The sequence below is a fragment of the Moschus berezovskii genome, chromosome 4 (assembly GCF_049115385.1).
Source record: "Moschus berezovskii isolate FMDL1 chromosome 4, NW_MosBer_1.0, whole genome shotgun sequence".
NCBI lineage: Eukaryota > Metazoa > Chordata > Mammalia > Artiodactyla > Moschidae > Moschus > Moschus berezovskii.
This window is the reverse complement of record NC_142463.1, coordinates 73,722,905-73,741,214: the sequence shown is the minus strand read 5'-3', so window position 1 is coordinate 73,741,214 and position 18,310 is coordinate 73,722,905. Positions and strand designations below refer to the sequence as shown.

General features: G+C 37.9%; 1 protein-coding gene across 6 annotated transcripts in view; it reads right to left on the bottom strand.

Annotated features, from left to right (window-relative positions):
- Positions 1–10,127: 10,127 nt before the first annotated feature.
- The window catches only part of TLCD4 (TLC domain containing 4), a 126,135-nt gene continuing 117,952 nt past the window's right edge, over positions 10,128–18,310 (bottom strand). For all 6 annotated transcript variants that reach the window (XM_055403776.2, XM_055403772.2, XM_055403775.2 and 3 more), the window contains exon 7: positions 10,128–15,935. In XM_055403776.2, the coding sequence (XP_055259751.1) occupies positions 15,617–15,935 (319 nt within the window). In that variant the 3' untranslated portion in view covers positions 10,128–15,616. The remainder of the gene's footprint in view (positions 15,936–18,310) is intronic.

Below are 18,310 nucleotides of genomic sequence, written 5' to 3'. Positions count from 1 at the left end.
TCCCATGTGGCTCAGGGATGAAGTATCCACCTGCCAATGCAGGAGACATGGGAGATGGGTTTGATCCCTGGATGGGGAAGATCCCCTGGAGAAAGAAATAGCAACCCACTCCAGTATTCTTTCCTGGAAGATTCCATGAAGAGAAGCCTGGTAGGCTATAGTCCATGGGGTCATTAAGAGTTGTACATGACTGAGCAACTGAGCATACACACACTATGTTTTGAGCAATTAATATTACAAATCCCAATGCATATGAACATATCTATGATCAAAGATTTTTGAAGTATTTAAAAGATTGATCATTTTCTCCTCCACCTCTCAAAAACAACCTTCTTTTTTCTTCCCCATCTTATGATATAGGACCACCATGTTCCCATTTGTTTGAATTAAAATTGTAGAAAGTCATTATTCACCAGGCTTCTCTGGTTACTTTCCTTCAAGTCCATCAACAATCACGGTCAACTCTTTCTAGAATACACCCTGAATCTGTTCATTCTTCTCCATCTCTTATGTCAGCACTTTAGTTTGAACCAGCATTTTTTAAACTGTGAATTGCAACTCTTTGGTGAGATATGAAATCACTTTAGTCAGTGACAATATTTCTTCTTTTACAATGAAATTGAATAGAAAATCTCCAGGTGCATCCCTCATGGTAAGAGTATTGTCTCAGGAAATTTTTGTTTATGAGTATGTGTTAACGTCCTGAGTCACCATGAAAAAAATATGTTTCTTCTTGTGGACTTAAGCCCCCACCATTTCTCACCTGGACTGCTTAAAACTGGAATGTTTATTCCAACCGTGATAAGAAGCCAAACACTACACAATGGCCTAAAGGCCCCATGTGGTCTGGCGCCTACTTACCTCTCAAGAAGTTTTATCTCTCTTCTCCTCCTCACTAACATGTGCTGCCAAATCCCACCCCCATCACATTGGCTGCCTTTTGACTGTACACACCAAAGCATCCTCACCTCATAAAATTGATACCTGATGTTTTCCCCTGCCTAGAACACTCTTCACAATATTTACAGATTCTGCTTATCCTTAGTGTAAGGATTACCTCCAGAGTGGACTTTCTAAAACACATCCAACCAGTCTCCCCTGTCTTTTATTTCGTTCTTAGCACTTCTGGCAGAATCTGATCCCATCACATCATGACAAATAGATGGGGAAAAAATGGAAACAGTGATAGACTTTATTTTCTTGGGCTCCAAAATCTCTGTGGATAGTGACTGCAGCCATAAAATTAAAAGATCCCTCTCTCAAAATAATGCCATTTATGTTATAAACCATGAGCACACCATCAAAAGATGGGAACTGCTTTTGTTAATTCATATATATATATATATGACTGTATCACTTTGCTATACCTTGCTCCTTGGAAGACAAGCTATGACAAACCTAGACAGCATGTTAGAAAGTAGAGACATTACTTTACCAACAAAAGTGTATATAGTCAAAGCTATGGTTTTTCCAGTAGTTCTGTATGGATGTGAGAATTGGGGGAAAAGAAAGCTGAGGACCAAAGAATTGATGATTTCAAACTGTGGTGCTGAAAAAGAATCTTGAGAGTCCCTTGGATAGCAAGGAGATCAAACCAGTCAATCTTGAAGGAAATCAATGCTGAATATTCATTGGAAGAACTGATGCTGAAGTTGACGCTTCAATACTTTGGCCAACTGATGCGAAGAACTGACTCATTGGAAAAGACCTTCATGCTGGGAAAGACTGAATCAATTCAGTCAGTTCAGTTGCTCAGTCGTGTCTGACTCTTTGCAACCTCATGAACTGCAGCATGCCAGGCTTCCCTGTCCATCAACAACTCCCTGAGCTTACTCAAACTTATGTTCATTGAGTTGGTGATGCCATCCAACCATATCATCCTCTGTTGTCCCCATCTCCTCCTGCCTTCAATCTTTCCCAGCATCAGGGTCTTTTCAAATCAATCAAATCTTCACATCAGGTGGCCAAAATATTGGAGTTTCAGCTTCAGCATCAATCCTTACAATAAATATTCAGGACTGATTTCTTTTAGGATGGACTGGTTGGATCTCCTTGCAGTCCAAGGGACTCTCAAGAGTCTTCTCCAACACCACAGTTCAAAAGCATCATTTCTTCAGTGCTCACCTTTCTTTACAGTCCAACTCTCACATCCATACATGACTACTGAAAAAAATTGTAGCTTTGACTAGACAGACCCTTGTTAGCAAAGGAACGTCTCTGCTTTTTAATATGCTGTCTAGCTTGCTCATAGCGTTCCTTCCAAGGAGCAAGCGTCTTTTAATTTCATGGCTGAAATCACCATCTACAGTGATTTCAGAGCCTCCCAAAGTAAAGTGTGTCACTGTTTCCACTGTTTCTCCATCTATTTGCCATGAAGTGATGGGCCTGGATACCATGATCTTAGTTTTGTGAATGCTGAGTTTTAAGCCAACTTTTTCACTCTCCTCTTTCACTTTCATCAAGAGGCTCTTTAGTTCTTCTTCACTTTCTGCCATAAGGATGGTGTCGTCTGCGTATCTGAGGTTATTGGTATTTCTCCCAGCAATCTTGATTGCAGCTTATGCTTCATCCAGCCTGGCATTTCGCATGATATACTCTGCATATAAGTTAAGTAAGCAGGGTGACAATATACAGCCTTGATGTACTCCTTTCCTGATTTGGAACCAGTCTGTTGTTCCATGTCCAGTTCTAACTGTTGTTTCCTGACCTGCATATAGATTTCTCAAGAGGCATGTCAGGTGGTCTGGTATTCCCATCTCTTGAAGAATTTTCCACAGTGTGTTGTTATCCACACAGTCAAAGGCTTTGGCATAGTCAAAAAGCAGAAATAGATGTTTTTCTGGAACTCTTTTGCTTTTTCGATGATCCAGCGGATATTGGCAATTGGATCTCTGGTTCCTCTGTCTTTTCTAAATCCAGCTTGAACATCTGGAATTTCACAGTTCACATACTGTTGAAGCCTGGCTTGGAGAATTTTGAGTATTACTTTGTTAGCGTGTGATATGTGTGCAATTGTGCGGTAGTTTGAACATTCTTTGGCATTGCCTTTCTTTGGGATTGGAATGAAAACTGACCTTTCCCAGTCCTACGACCACTGCTGAGTTTTCCCAATTTGCTGGCATATTGAGTGCAGCACTTTCACAGCATCATATTTTAGGATTTGAAACTAGAATCCCATCACCTTCACTAGCTTTGTTCATAGTGATGCTTCCTAAGGCCCACTTGACTTCACATTCTAGGATGTCTGGCTCTAGGTGAGTGATCACACCATCATGGTTATCTGGGTCATGAAGATATTTTTATATAATTTTCCTGTGTATTCTTGCCACCTCTTCTCAATATCTTCTGCTTCTGTTAGGTCCATACTATTTCTGTCCTTTATTGTGCCCATCTTTGCATGAAATGTTCCCTTGGTATCTCTAATTTTCTTGAAGAGATCTCTAGTCTTTCCCATTCTATTTTCTTTCTCTATTTCTTTGCATTGGTCTCTGAGGAAGGTTTTCTTATCCCTCCTTGCTATTCCTTGGAACTCTGCATTCAAATAGGTATATCTTTCCTTTTCTCCTTTGCCTTTGGCATCTTTTCTTTTCTCAGCCATTTGGAAGGCCTCCTCAGACAACCATTTTGCCTTTTTGCATTTCTTTTTCTTTGGGATGGTCTTGATCACTGCCTCCTATACAATATCACAAACTTGTCAATAGTTCTTCAGGCACTCTGTCTATCAGATCTAATCCCTTGAATCTATTTGTCACTTCCACCATATAATCGCAAGGGATTTGATTTAGGTCATACCTGAATGGTCTAGTGGTTTTCCTTACTTTCTTCAATTTAATTCTGAATTTGGCAATAAGGAATTCATGATCTGAGCCATAGTCAGCTCCCGGTCTTGTTTTTTGCTGACTGTATAGAGCTTCTCAATCTTTGGCTGCAAAGAATATAATCAATCTGATTTCGGTATTGACCATCTGGTGATGTCCATGTGTAACATCTTCTCTTGTGTTGTTGGAAGAAGGTGTTTCCTATGACCAGTGCATTCTCTTGGCAAAACTCTATTAGCCTTTGCCCTGCTTCATTCTGTACTCCAAGGCCAAATTTGCCTGTTACTCCAAATATTTCTTGACTTCCTACTTTTGCATTCCAGTCCCCTATAATGAAAAGGACATATTTTTTGGGTGTTTGTTCTAGGAAGTCTTGTAGGTCTTCATTGAACCATTCAACTTCAACTTCTTCAGCATTACTGGTCAGGGCATAGACTTGGATTACTGTGATATGGAATGGTTTGCCTTGGAAACGAACAGAGATCATTCTGTCATTTATGAGATTGCATCCAAGTACTGCATTTCAGACTCTCTTGTTGACTATGATGGCTACTCCATTTCTTCTAAGGGATTCTTGCCCACAGTAGTAGATATAATGGTCATCTGAGTTAAATTCACTCATTCCAGTCCATTTTAGCTCGCTGATTCCTAAAATGTCAATGTTCACCCTTGCCATCTTCTGTTTGACCACTTCCAATTTGTCTTGATTTATGAACCTAACATTCCAGGTTCCTATGCAGTATTGCTCTTTACGGCATATTGGACTTTACTTCCATCACCAGTCATATCCACCACTGGTTGTTGTTTTGCTTTGACTCTGTTTCTTCATTCTTTCTGGAGTTATTTCTCCACTGATCTCCAGAAGCCTGTTGGGCACCTACCAACCCGGGGAGTTTCAGTGTCCTATCTATTTGTCTTTTCATACTGTTCATGGAGTACAAGAAAAAGGAGTATGTCAAGGCTGTATATTGTCACCCTGATTATTTAACTTATATGCAGAGTACATCATGAGAAATGCTGGGTTGGAGGAAGCACAAGCTGGAATCAAGATTGTCAGGAGAAATATCAATAACCTCAGATATGCAGACGACACCACCCTTATGGCAGAAAGTGAAGAAGAACTAAAGAGCCTCTTGATGAAAGTGAAAGAGGAGAGTGAAAAAGTTGGCTTAATACTCAACATTCAGAAAACTAAGATCATGGCATCTAGTCCCATCACTTCGTGGCAAATAGATGGAGAAACAGTGGAAACAGTGACAGACTTTATTTTGGGGGCTCCAAAATCACTGCAGATGGTGATTGCAGCCATGAAATTAAAAGACGCTTGCTCCTTGGAAGGAAAGTTATGATCAACCTAGACAGCATATTAAAAAGCAGAGACCTTACTTTTCCGACAAAGGTCCATCTAGTCAAGGCTATGGCTTTTCCAGTAGTCATGTATGGATATGAGATTTGGACTAGAAAGCAAGCTGAGTTCCAAAGAATTGATTCTTTTGAACTGTGGTGTTTGAAAGACTCTTGAGAGTCCCTTGGACTGCAAGGAGATCCAACCAGTCCATCCTAAAGGAGATCAGTCCTGGGTGTTCATTGGAGGGTTTAATGTTGAAGCTGAAACTCCAATACTTTGGCCACATGATGCGAAGAGCTGACTCATTTGAAAAGACCCTGATGCTGGGAAAGATTGAGGGCTGGAGGAGAAGGGGACAACAGAGGATGAGATGGTTGGACGGCATCACCGACTCAAAGGACATGAGTTTGGGTCGGCCCTGGGAATTGGTGTTGGGCTAGGAGGCCTGGTGTGCTGCAGCTCATGGGGTCGCAGAGTCTGACATGACTGAGCAACTGAAATGAACTGTTCATGGGGTTCTCAAGGCAAGAATACTGAAGTTGTATGTCATGCTTTCTCCAGTGGACCATGTTTGATCAGAACTCTCCACCATGACCCATCTGTCTTGCCCCACAAGGCATGACTTATAGTTTCATTGAGTTAGACAAGGCTGTGGTCCATGTGATCAGTTTGGTTAGCTTTCTGTGATTGAACAAGTTTGGGAAAGATTGAGGGGAGGAGGTGAGAGGATGAGATGGTTGGATCGACTCAACGGACATGAGTTTGAGCTAATTGCAGGAGATAGTGGAGGACAGGGAAGTCTGGTGTGCTGCAGTTGATGGGGTCACAAATAGTCAGATATGACTGAGTGACTGAAAAACAAGCATTTATGGCTAGCTGAAATTACCTTGTATATTTATTTCTTTTCTTCAGACTTATTTTCTAATTGCTAGAATGTATGATGGGGTGCTTAGATGGTAAAGAATATGCCAGCAATGTCGGAGACCTAGGTTTGAAGGCTGGGTCAGGGAAGAAACCCTGGAGAAGGGAATGGCTACCCACTCCAGTATTCTTGCCTGGAGAATTCCATCGACAGATGAACCTGGCAGGCTACAGTCCATGGGATTACAGAGTCAGACACAACTTGAGTGACTAACACTTTCACTTTCAAGGGAGCAGAGGCTTTCAGGTCTGCCTTTTTCACCAATGTCTCTCCAGAGCCTAAAATAAATCCTGGTACATAGTAAGTGCTGATGATATGTTTTTTGATTGAGTGAGTCAATGTGTATGAAACACTCTGCTAGGTCTGGGATCAAACAGAGGAGAAATGCTTGAGTTGCTTGACATACCATATGCTTTCCTGTTCCTTACCTTTCTATTCCCATCCAGTTCCCTGGGGGCAAGGCTCCCAACACTGTTGTTCACCTTCTGCCTTGCATGGTGCCTGGTACCTACAGAATAAGTTTTTATAAGTGAATGACCAAGATTATGAATTTGTAGTGGCTCCAATTACATGGGGTTGAATGATTTTCCAGCAGGTATCTGGTACCCTGGTTAAGCACAGAAAATGTATGTATTTGGTTAGATCCAGGAGAAAGATACTTGAATTGAGACTAACAGCTGGAGAGTCATGAATAGGATAAATAGTGGAGTGTAGACACCTTCATTCTGGTTTCACATTTTTCATTAAAAGCTTAGATTCCTATCTAAAAAAGAATGGTTCCAAGTTATAAAAGCTTTCCTTTCAGTCATTTTTAAAGGAAAAAACTAACATACTGTCACATCCATTTTCATTCTTTAGAATATAAATCCTAATTAGTATTTATTTTTGCTCATTACAATGCTAAGGAATCATTCAGACTTTCCCCAAGAGCAGTACCATTACTTAATGATATAGTGTCTTAGAGAGTCCACCCACTGATTGTGGAAATTTGGAGTGGATTTTTACTGTAGATAATTCTATCAGCAGTCAGATAAGTCCAATCAAGTTGCAGGAAACAAGTATATCACACAACCAAGTCACAGATAGTAAGTGTTGTCAGCATAATTGCCTTCCCCCATTTCAAACTGGCCTGTGCACAAAGCCCACCAAACAACCCCAGCAGTCCATATTCAGGGTCACTAAGAAAACAGAAATCTTGTGGAAAGTCTGATTACTCAGTACTTAGTAAATCAAGGTAAATGATCCATTAAATGATCCAAGGTAAATGGCTTCTCAAAATAATGGAAGGATTCAGATTTTCAGATATTTTTGTTTTGGAGAAAGAGGAAGAAATAACTGCTATTTACATTTTTATTAGTCACCTATTTTCCTTTCTGATGATATTTTATTGTGGGAAACAATGAAAATGGATTCCGTATTTGGATACCGTGATTAAGATACTTACATCTTCCAAAGGTTAACATTAGGAAGAGCATTTAAAAATCAAATTGGCTTCAAATGTAGAGGGAAAGAATATCATTAAAACTTTATCTCTTTCCCCTAAATATGTTGAAGCACTCAGCAAATATTATACTCGGCCTATTTGGCTAGGTTCATCAATTGCAAGTGATACCAACTTCTCTGCAAGTGAGGAAGATGGAGTCATCAACAAGGGGGCCTCACTCAAGGGCATGCAATCACAACTAAAACTGGAATTTAAGCCGCCTCCCAAAACATACACAACTTAAACCAATATACTAGAACTATAGTCTGCTAGTCTGCCGCACCCAGGGCTAAACCCTAACCCTGATTCTAATTACTATTATCACAGAATGATGAAACCTGAATTTGAAATTTGAAAAGGGGCCTTCAATTCACCCAGTTTAACTCCTCACTTTACAGATAAAAAAGCAAACACCAGCAAGGCTGAGATGGTTCTGTTTGGTGGCCCTTATACATGCACAGAGTAAGTGATGATGGCAGGTTTGCAATTTTTGCCCCTGTGAGTAACTGATCATCTGACAGATGTTCCTGGATGCTCCCCCCAAATTAGAGTCTTCGTCTCCAGCCTGTGCACACCCTTCTGCCTGAGGAGCCCATGGCTGCTTCTGGCACAGTGCTCCTAGGTACTCCTCATCCCAGCCAAACAGCCCCTTCCTCTTTTCATCTATCTCCAGCCAAATTTTACTGCCACATCTCGTCTTATCTTTTACCACATATTCGGTTATACCACTCCCAAAATTACCTTTGCAGAATTTTCAAAGAAGGGGACTTGTGGGGAGAAAGGAAAAGTCATAGGAATGACGGGCTACATGTCTACTGAGGATAAAAGTTCGAGGACAGATGAAAATTCAAAAAGAATGACACAGACAAGGAAGGAGAAAGGATTTCAGAGAATAAAAATAAAGAAAATGCTATGTATGTGTCCATTGTATAGGGTGACACAAATATTATCAAGAAAAATGAATACAATGAAGTTCCTATACATGGTGTAAGAATTTTTACATCTTTTCTGTATTTAAAGGTAATGTACGCATTATTCATTTTAGATGCCTCTCTGTGTGTATACGTAGGGATATTGTGTATCTGTGCGTTTATGTGTACATACATGAGAACATATCTTAGCAGTGTTTCACCCACTGCCAACAATCAGATGCCTCACTGTGGAGCCTGGAATGAGGGGGTTGCCTTTGTGGAGCAGTGGCCCTAGTGGGTTGCCTGAGCCTGCAGGAGACCCCAAGACCTGACCTGTCTTTACCAAAAGCCATCATCACTCCTGTGACTCCACACTCTCCCTGCTCATCCATCACATTTGCTATGAACCAACTGTCAGATGATCAGTTACTCAGAGGGGCAAAAGCTGCAAACCCGCCATCATCCCTTACTCTGTGCATGTATAAGGGCCACTGAAAGGAGAGAAAGTAGCAAAGAGGCTTTGATGAAGGCCAGAAAATGGGAGAATAAAGGGTGACTCATCTCTGAGATGGCCTGAGGAATGGGAGAGCAAGTCCATTTACATTCATTTAGAGGACATCTGAATCCTTGGAATTTTACCTGTTGCCTGCCTCCACTGACAGCTGTGCCTACTATTTTAATTTTGAAATTCAGCTGTTCCTTTGCCAGTCTTGACACAACATTTTAGGCATGTTCTGAAGCATGACTCATGCTACTCTCCAAAGGCCAAGCCACTTCAGTATTCTATTCAATTAGTGCTCTGCTTCCTGATCCACTGGATATTCGTGGAGTAAGATGCAAAATTAAGACCATGGGCAATTTGAGAAGGTAGAAATTTCAGCCAAGACATTTGGCAAAAAAAACAAACAAACACTAAAGACCACATGAGAGGCCTCAGGGACAAAGAAAAGGAGATAAAAAAAATAACTGTCAAAGTTTTACTTAATCTAAAAAAGCCTATTGATTAGATAGCACCATCTTTTCCATTAGCAAGCAGGACTGAAATGTTTGCTGCATCTTCTGATGTGCCAGGACTGTGGGGAGAGATGGGGAGGAACAAGCTCTATAAGCATCTTAGAGATGACAGAATGTGAAAAAAGTCATTTTATCATCCATTAATTATTGTTCAAGCGTATACCTTGCAGATTCAAACTTCTCCACAAAATAATTGTGATTTTATTTTTTTTCACAAAATACAAAGCTTTGCACCACATTATATTAGTGTTCTACCACAAGAAAATCCAAACATTTTTTATTGGGGGAGAGGAGTGATTTATATACAAATATTGATAAGGATATTGATTTTATACATTCTTAAAATAATAAAATTGCCATGACAAAGAAATGCCAACCCCATATAACATGCAGATTATTGCTTAGAACTTGTATATATTTACTTTAAACTGACACACTTACTAAGTATACAAACATTTCAAATTTTTAAGGGAAATACACAAAGATGTCCAGAAACCCCTCTAAAGCACAACCAGAATCAAAAAAAAGAACACTAAATTGCTATTTTAATTGCTGATAAATCTGAGTAACATTGATTTGTAAATTACCAAGTCTTATATTCTGTAAATAAAAGTTCTTCAGCCTTATGGAAATACAATAGAAGGTGTGTCCTCAAAGTGTTCATAAATGTATTTTGAAAGACTTCTAAAATCTTTGACAATTAAATATTAATGTGGTATATTCTCAGAGAAAAATTGTATATCACAATAGCTGTCACATCTGCTGAAGTTTTCAAATAACTTCTTCAAATCAAATCTATGTCTAAAAGTTATTATTACAAAATCAAATAATTACCAAAATATTCTCATAACTCATCCCAGTTACACATTAGTAACAGAGTATTATCTGTGCAAAAAGTCCTTGAGTAAAAAGTAGACATTATCATACTAGAAGCAAACCAAGAAACAGAAAAATATATAGCACATTTTATTTAGTTATATTTTTTATGCTTCATTAACCAACAAGTAGCAAATACCTTAATGCATACTTAATTACAGCAAGAATTACATAAAGATAGAAAAAACATGCAGATGACAATTAACGAGTTTTCAGCCAGAGGTATTTATATCTTTAAGATTTTAAAACTGTCTACTCCTTGGAGGGAATCAGTGTAAACATTTTCTGTGCAAACAAACCAATCTTTAGTTTCACTGCCAAAATATCTTCCAAGAAAGGTTATGACCTTACAAAGCTAATAGCAGTTTGAGGTCTGGGCTAAAGGTCAGGGCTCAGATCCTTGGGTGTTGTACTTTGGAAAACACCCTGAGTAATTCAATCGCAGTAAGCTCACTTTTGAAGGAAACAGGACTGTGACTACAATCGCTTGATTAAAGACCAAGACTCAATAATGCTGCGACATATCAGCACACCCTCCTCATAACATCCTCATAACACAGAACCACCTCAGTTCCTCCCTCACCTGTCAGAGGGTCTAAGGAAGAACATTTAGATAATTTACATGCCTGAAATGAATCCCTAGCTGAAACATGTTATAAAGCTCTTATTGCTAAACCAGTTTAAGGAAAAGACTCCTAAAGATGTTTCTCAATAAAACCATAACATTATAAGCTTTGCTTGGTGTTATAAATAAGTATTATTAAATGTTAAATGGCTTCCTGTAGCCTCTTAATAAATTATGGCTTGTCTGTTCATTACTGAAACTTACAGCAATGCTTCCCCCCGCCCAATGAAAGAACATACTAATGAACATCTAAATTTGCCACAAGGGGCTGGGAAGCTTACACATTTGCACACATGCTAATTTGCTTCAGTAATGTCTGACTCTTTGCGACCCTATGCACTGTAGCCCTCCAGGCTTCTCCGTCCATGGGATTCTCCAGGCAAGAACACTGGAGTAGATTCCCATGCCCTCCTCCAGGGTATCTTCCCCACCAAGCGAAGGAACCCATCTCTCCTACCTCTCCTGCCTTGGCAGACAGGTTCTTCACTTCTGGCGCCACCTGGGGAGGCCTCAAAAGTTGACATAGAAAGATGGCATAATGGAGGGAGATGCTGATGAGATGGAAGGGCTCAAAAGATTCGGAGAGAAAACTTCTGGATTGAGGGAGGAACATCATGGCTTTTAAGGGCAAAGCAGTCATACTATCTCCTCCAACCTTAGGTCCTGCTGGTTTTTCCTTGTCCTCACTCACATCACACACTTTATGTCAGAATTTGTTTTCAGTACCTTTAGTGTGTCTGTCATTAACCAGCTGTGGTTAAGGCTAGGAAGGTGTGTGTGCGCTCGGGGCTGCTCATCACAGGAGGGTCTCTGGGCTATGCTGGTTTGCACCTTTTGAGATACACTCTGCCACACTTATGATAAAATTATACCAGTTTGCTTCTTACAGAATCCAAAACACATAAATACATAATTTTCTATGAAGTATAACTGATGATGTCAACAATGACATGGACTTTCAAATTTCATTTAACAGATTAAACCACTTAAAGCCAACTGAAATGTATATTTACGTATTTGGAGTGAAGAGAAACCTAGAAATTAAAATTTATTCAAACACTTATTTTAATAGTGTCTTTTGGAACATGTTTATTTTCCTTAAAAATGAAGCAGAACAAACATGAATATTACAACATACTTTTCCCCCTATATATCTCCATGAGAAGAATATTTCTAAACACATGATTACAATGTTGGTATACCCAAAAATACAGGGAAGAACCACTCTTTAAATGCCTAGTGCACCTCAGAGAAAATGTATAATTTAAAAACTGATACTTTCAGCAAAATTTTGATTTGAGTCAAATAGGTCATTAAAATTTAGAAAAGAATTTGATTCAAACACCTATAAACTAGGCAGTTTTTAAAATTAGATCTTTACAACAGTACTGGGTCATCCACAGTATATGAGCCACCCTTAGGAATGATAAAAACATTATTTCTCTGAACAAAGACTAATCCATAAAATAACAAAACTGAACAGTTGGACTAAATATTGCAATTCAACTTACTATGCTGTATCAAGTCACAATTGAAGCAGGAGTTCATTTCTCTGCACTCAGATTCATACTGAGATCTAAATAATGCAAATGATACTCATTAAAAAGGTTTTAGACACAATAATGCAGACTCTATAAACTCAAGCTCATAGTTTTTAAATTCTCCCAAATAAAATATCTAATGCAGAGTCTATGATCTTGCATGATATTTAGTTGAATTTCATTCATTTTCAAAATTTTGTATGAATTTCTTATTTTCTAGAGTACTACGTGTTCAGAGAACATTTATATAGTTACAGGTTGTCACTAACTTTTTCTACAAAAATAGTTGCTGAAAAATTTATAACAATTTTCTTTCATTTTCTATAAATATTTGAACAGTTGTTTAATATCAGAATGCCTAATATCAATAGAATCATTTAAATTAATACATGTAGTCAAAATATTTAATATGTAAAATGTCTAGCAAAAGTTTGTCATTTAATAAATGAAAAATTCATTATTTAATAAATGAAATGTTCTGTCTTTAACTACTTGTATCTTAGGCAGGTGGATAAAATCACAGAACAGCAAAGTATAGCTCCTGTAAAGATCTGATTTAAAGTAGCGTGGCAGCTTATAGTGTCTTTTCCATTTCATATCTATTGTATGAGGAAGTACATAGAATCTATTTAGGATATTTAATCTGGATGTTAAATTATCTGTCATGCAGCCAGCATAAAATAAGAATTGCTGACTAAGGGAATAACAAACTTTAGTTCGACACATTGATATTTTAATTATACTTACTTAGTGGGGGGCTATACTACTGAACGGAGAAGGTAATGGCACCCCACTCCAGTGCTCTTGCCTGGAAAATCCCATGGACGGAGGAGCCTGGAAGGCTGCAGTCCATGGGGTCGCCGAGGGTCGGACACAACTGGGCGACTTCACTTTCACTTTTCACTTTCATGCATGGAGAAGGAAATGGCAACCCACTCCAGTGTTCTTGCCTGGAGAATCCCAGGGACGGGGGAGCCTGGTGGGCTGCCTCTATGGGGACGCACAGAGTCGGACACGACTGAAGCGACTTAGCAGCAGCAGCAGCAGCATACTACTGAAAGGTGCTGTTAGTGAAAGTAAAAATAAAGTTTTAAGCATGAAATAACAACTATAAAAACTGAAACTGCTATATGGAAACTCATATAGCATTATATTTTCTTCATATTGATGATGGGTTTAAAGTCTGTGTTCAGAAACTATAGAAATATCTGAAGAGTCAAAATTATTTATTTCACATTTTGTTTCTTTCTAAAGGAATGAATTTCCAAAATAGCTTTCTAATGTAAGTGTTTTCCTTTTTGAAAGCCATTTTTCTTGCAAAAGAGCAAGAAAGGAACAAGATAAAACCACATACTTTCATACTCCCTCTAAACAACCAATACATGTCTAAGTGCCTATGTGTAAAAGGGACTAAATTTAATAACAAATTATCAATGTAATATTAGTAAATCTGAAAACAAATACTTAACATTTCACATTACTTTAAGCCTGTCAAAAATAAAGGTACTGGTATAAGCCAATCAATTTCAATTTATCATTTAGTTACTGACTGAGATTTCAATTACCTTCTTTAAATGTTCTATAACTTATCAGGCCCTATCTGCATCAGACAGCCGAGTCAAATTGAATCACATTAAATCAAATGTTCTGAAATATCCAGCTAGCCTTCCTTCATCACCATAACATGGGCAATGAGAGTGAGTCACACATTCTCATTCAAATTGAGAAACTGAATGGATTAGATCTTTTTGGTTTGGGTTCAATTAAATTCAAGTATTTTCCACTGATTAATTTTTTTCCTTAGGTAAGAATGATCATTAAAGTAAAATACTTGAGAAAAATAAAGACAATAATAGCTATGTTATTTTATATTTGGGTTGTAAGGACCAAAACAAAAGCAAACATAAACCCACATACACAAACAGAAAAAAAAGTCACCATTCATTTATCCTCACATAAAATAATAATATTGATAATCAGAATACTTAGATTAAATTATCTATCTTTTGCCTGTCTTTTAAGAAAAACAGAAATTCAAAGCACTCAAAATGCTAGCAAGCATGGGTGTAAATTGTGAGCAAAATATGAATACCGACTTATTTATTTAGTTTTTGCAGTTTTGGTCTCATCAAGAAGAGGCCTACTTTAGGAGCATGATAAATATATATTGCACAAGATTGTGGTGCTAAAAGATGTTGGGTTCAGAATTCATGGGAGGTTTTGCAAATAGAAGTAATATAGTTTTCAAAGAAAAAATTCAAGGTAAGCAGATAGAGACAGCAGTGTTAAAGCCTTTTTCTTAATGACTCCTCATATTAGTCTAACTAGTCACCTAGAACATGCATGTTTAGAAGGAAGAATTCATCTCTTAAGGAGCTCTATTAAATTGGTTTTAAGCTTTACTACTGAAGAAAAAAGCAAAAATTTGATAAAATGTTAAAAACAGATATAATAAAGTGATGTCAGAAAAATCTAAAATTGTAGGAAATATTTCCCATGAAAACTAATTAAAGATTCCCAAAGTAAGAAAAATACTTCATTATTAGTAGATGATAGCAAATTGAAATGAAAAAGACATCACATCTAATAGTCTAAGAAAAAGAACATTTCAATAATTTGGAAATCAAACTCTACTCCAGGAATCGACAGCCATAGTAAGAAATAAGCACAGTGCATCAGAATGTGAAGAGCTGTTTACAGATTTAAAAGCAGTTCCCATTCTTTCAGCAAAATCAGTGACATAAAACCAAGTGCACCAAATTAGCATAGTCATCTTTTCAGAGAAAAGTACCAATGTCAGTGAACAGATTTCCAAAAAGATTCATGACCATATTTATACATTTTTATTTAAATCTTTAAGATTTTATCCATGCTTATAATGCAGAAGAAAATTAGAAAATAAATCTTGAGAAAAAAAAACTGTTGTAGTTTCTCTTTTCTAATGGTTAAGATAAAAAGACACTGAAAGTATGAATGCCAAGTATAATTAATAAAGAAGCACAAGAACATGCCAAGAATTTATCCTATCAGAAGATACAATGTGGATAGTAATGAAGTATGCTTATCAATAGCCTGCTTTTAGTCAAGTTTTCCATTCTGAAGACTCTTTCTGGCTTTCTCTTGTCTTAAGAGAGAGATGACTTTGATGCACCCCTTTGAAATTTTGATCATCCACATGACATTCATCACATCCAAAACCACACAAGTAGCAATCCAGGAAAACTGAATTAAAAATCCAAGCCTCATGTAGGCTTCTGTTCCAAACACAGAGTAAATGTAGCCATAGTAAGGAGGTATTGAGGCAATCCTCACTATGAAGAACACCACCGTCATAAGTATTCCATTGATGACGTTAGCCTTGGAAAACTTAGGATACTTCAGAGCCTCAAAGAACCACCTGGGGAAAAAATTAAAGAAACATCTCATTTATTTTGCATCTTTGAGGAATAATGGTTTCTAGTTTACAGTTTTTAAAATTCAGAATGCACCCCCACCCCCGCCAAGATTCATTGGGTTGGTCAAAAAGTTTGCTCAGGTTTTTCCTAACCTAAGCTGGTATGCTGCTGCTGCTGCTGCTGCTAAGTCACTTCAGTCGTGTCCGACTCTGTGTGACCCCATAGACGGAAGCCCACCAGGCTCCCCCGTCCCTGGTATTCTCCAGGCAAGAACACTGGAGTGGGTTGCCATTTCCTTCTCCAATGTGTGAAAGTGAAAAGTGAAAGTGAAGTCGCTCAGTCGTGTCCAACCCCTAGCGACCCCATGGACTGCAGCCCACCAGGCTCCTCCATCCATGGGATTTTCCAGGCAAGAGTACTGGAGTGGCTTGCCATTGCCTTCTCCGAAGTTGGTATAGAAAAACCCAAATAAACTTTTTGGCCAACCCAATCTACGGCAAGACGAAGGGCCTAGAATAGTCAACATAATACTGAAAAAGAACAAAGTTGACAGATTCACTTTCAAAAGCTACAATAATTAAGACAGCATGGCATTGACAAAAGAACAAATAGAACAGTGGAATGGAACATAGAGTCCACCAATAAACCCACACAAATATACTGAACTTGCTTTTGACAATGGTGTAAAAGTAATTCAATGGAGAAAAAGCAGTCTTTTTAACAAACAGTGCTGGAACAATTGGATAGCCATGTGCAGAAAAATAAACCTAGGCAGAGACCTCACAACTTACACAAAAATTAACCTGAAATGGACCACAGACTTACAAGGAAAAGGCGAAATTATAAAGCTTCTAGAAAAAAAACAGGAAAAAAGCTGCATGACCTTGGGTTTGATGACAGTATTTTAGATGTAATACCAAAAGCACAATCCATAGAGAAAAATATCAATAAGCTGAACTTTGCTAAAATTAGAAATGGGCTCTGTGAAAGACACTATTAAAAGAAAATGAAGAGACATCCAAACACTGGGAGATTGCTTACTAAATACATATATGATAAAACACTTGTATCTAAAATATATATAGAACTCCTAAAGCTCAGAAATAAGGAAACAACTCAATTAAAATATGGGCTGCTGCTGCTGCTAAGTCACTTCAGTCGTGTCCGACTCTGTGTGACCCCATAGACGGAAGCCCACTAGGCTCCCCCATCCCTGGGATTCTCCAGGCAAGAACACTGGAGTGGGTTGCCATTTCCTTCTCCAATGTGTGAAAGTGAAGTCGCTCAGTCGTGTCCGACCCTTAGCGACCCCACGGACTGCAGCCTACCAGTCTCCTCCATCCATGGGATTTTCTAGGCAAGAGTACTGGAGTGGCTTGCCATTGCCTTCTCTGAAAATATGGGCAAAAGATCTTAAATACATCATCAGAGAAGATAAAAGGAAAAAAAGTATATAAAAAAGAAGTTAAACATCATTTGTCCTTAGAAAAATGTAAATTAAAACAATGACATACTACTACACATGTATTAGAATGACTAAAATCCAAAAATCTGACCATATGCACTGTCAGCAAAGATGTGGAACAATAGGAATACTCATTCATTGTTGGTGGGAATGCAAAATGGAAGCCACTTTGGAAGATAGCATTGCAGTTAAAATGTTAATCATATTCATAGTGCACAATCTAACTATCACACTTCTAGTTTTTTTTTTCAACTGATTTCAAAATATATATCCACACAAAAACCTGCATGCATTTACACCAATTATATTCATAATTGCCAAAAACTGGAAGTAACCAAATGTTATAGGTTGGTTCACAATGTTATTCACAACATAGTATGTGAACAAATAAGCAAACTGTGGTACATACATTCAATAAAATACTATTTAGCGATACAAAGGAACAAACTGTCAATTCATGTGACACAATAGGTGAATCTTAAATGCATATTGCTAAATTGAAAGTCAGTATGAAAATTGTATGATTCCATTTATATGACATTCTGGAAAAAGAAAAACTATAAAGACAAAAACAGAACAGTGATTGCCAGAGGTTCAGAGAGAGAAGGAAAGTGCAGAATAGGTGAAGCGTGGGCAATATTTTAGAGCAGTGAGACAGTTCTTTATGATACTGTAGTGGTGGATACATGACAATACGCATCTGTCAAAACTCACAGAACAGCGTGAAGAATGTATGCAAGTTTTTAAAAAAATTAATAAAATCTCCCAGGGGACCCCAGGTAACTCTGAAAATAGACTATAAGACTAAAAAAAAAACTATACATAGGCATTGTACTCTAGTTAATAAAACTATTATCTCAAGGGGAAACAGGTTAACAATTTTGAAACTAATTTATGCATGTATATTGGGAT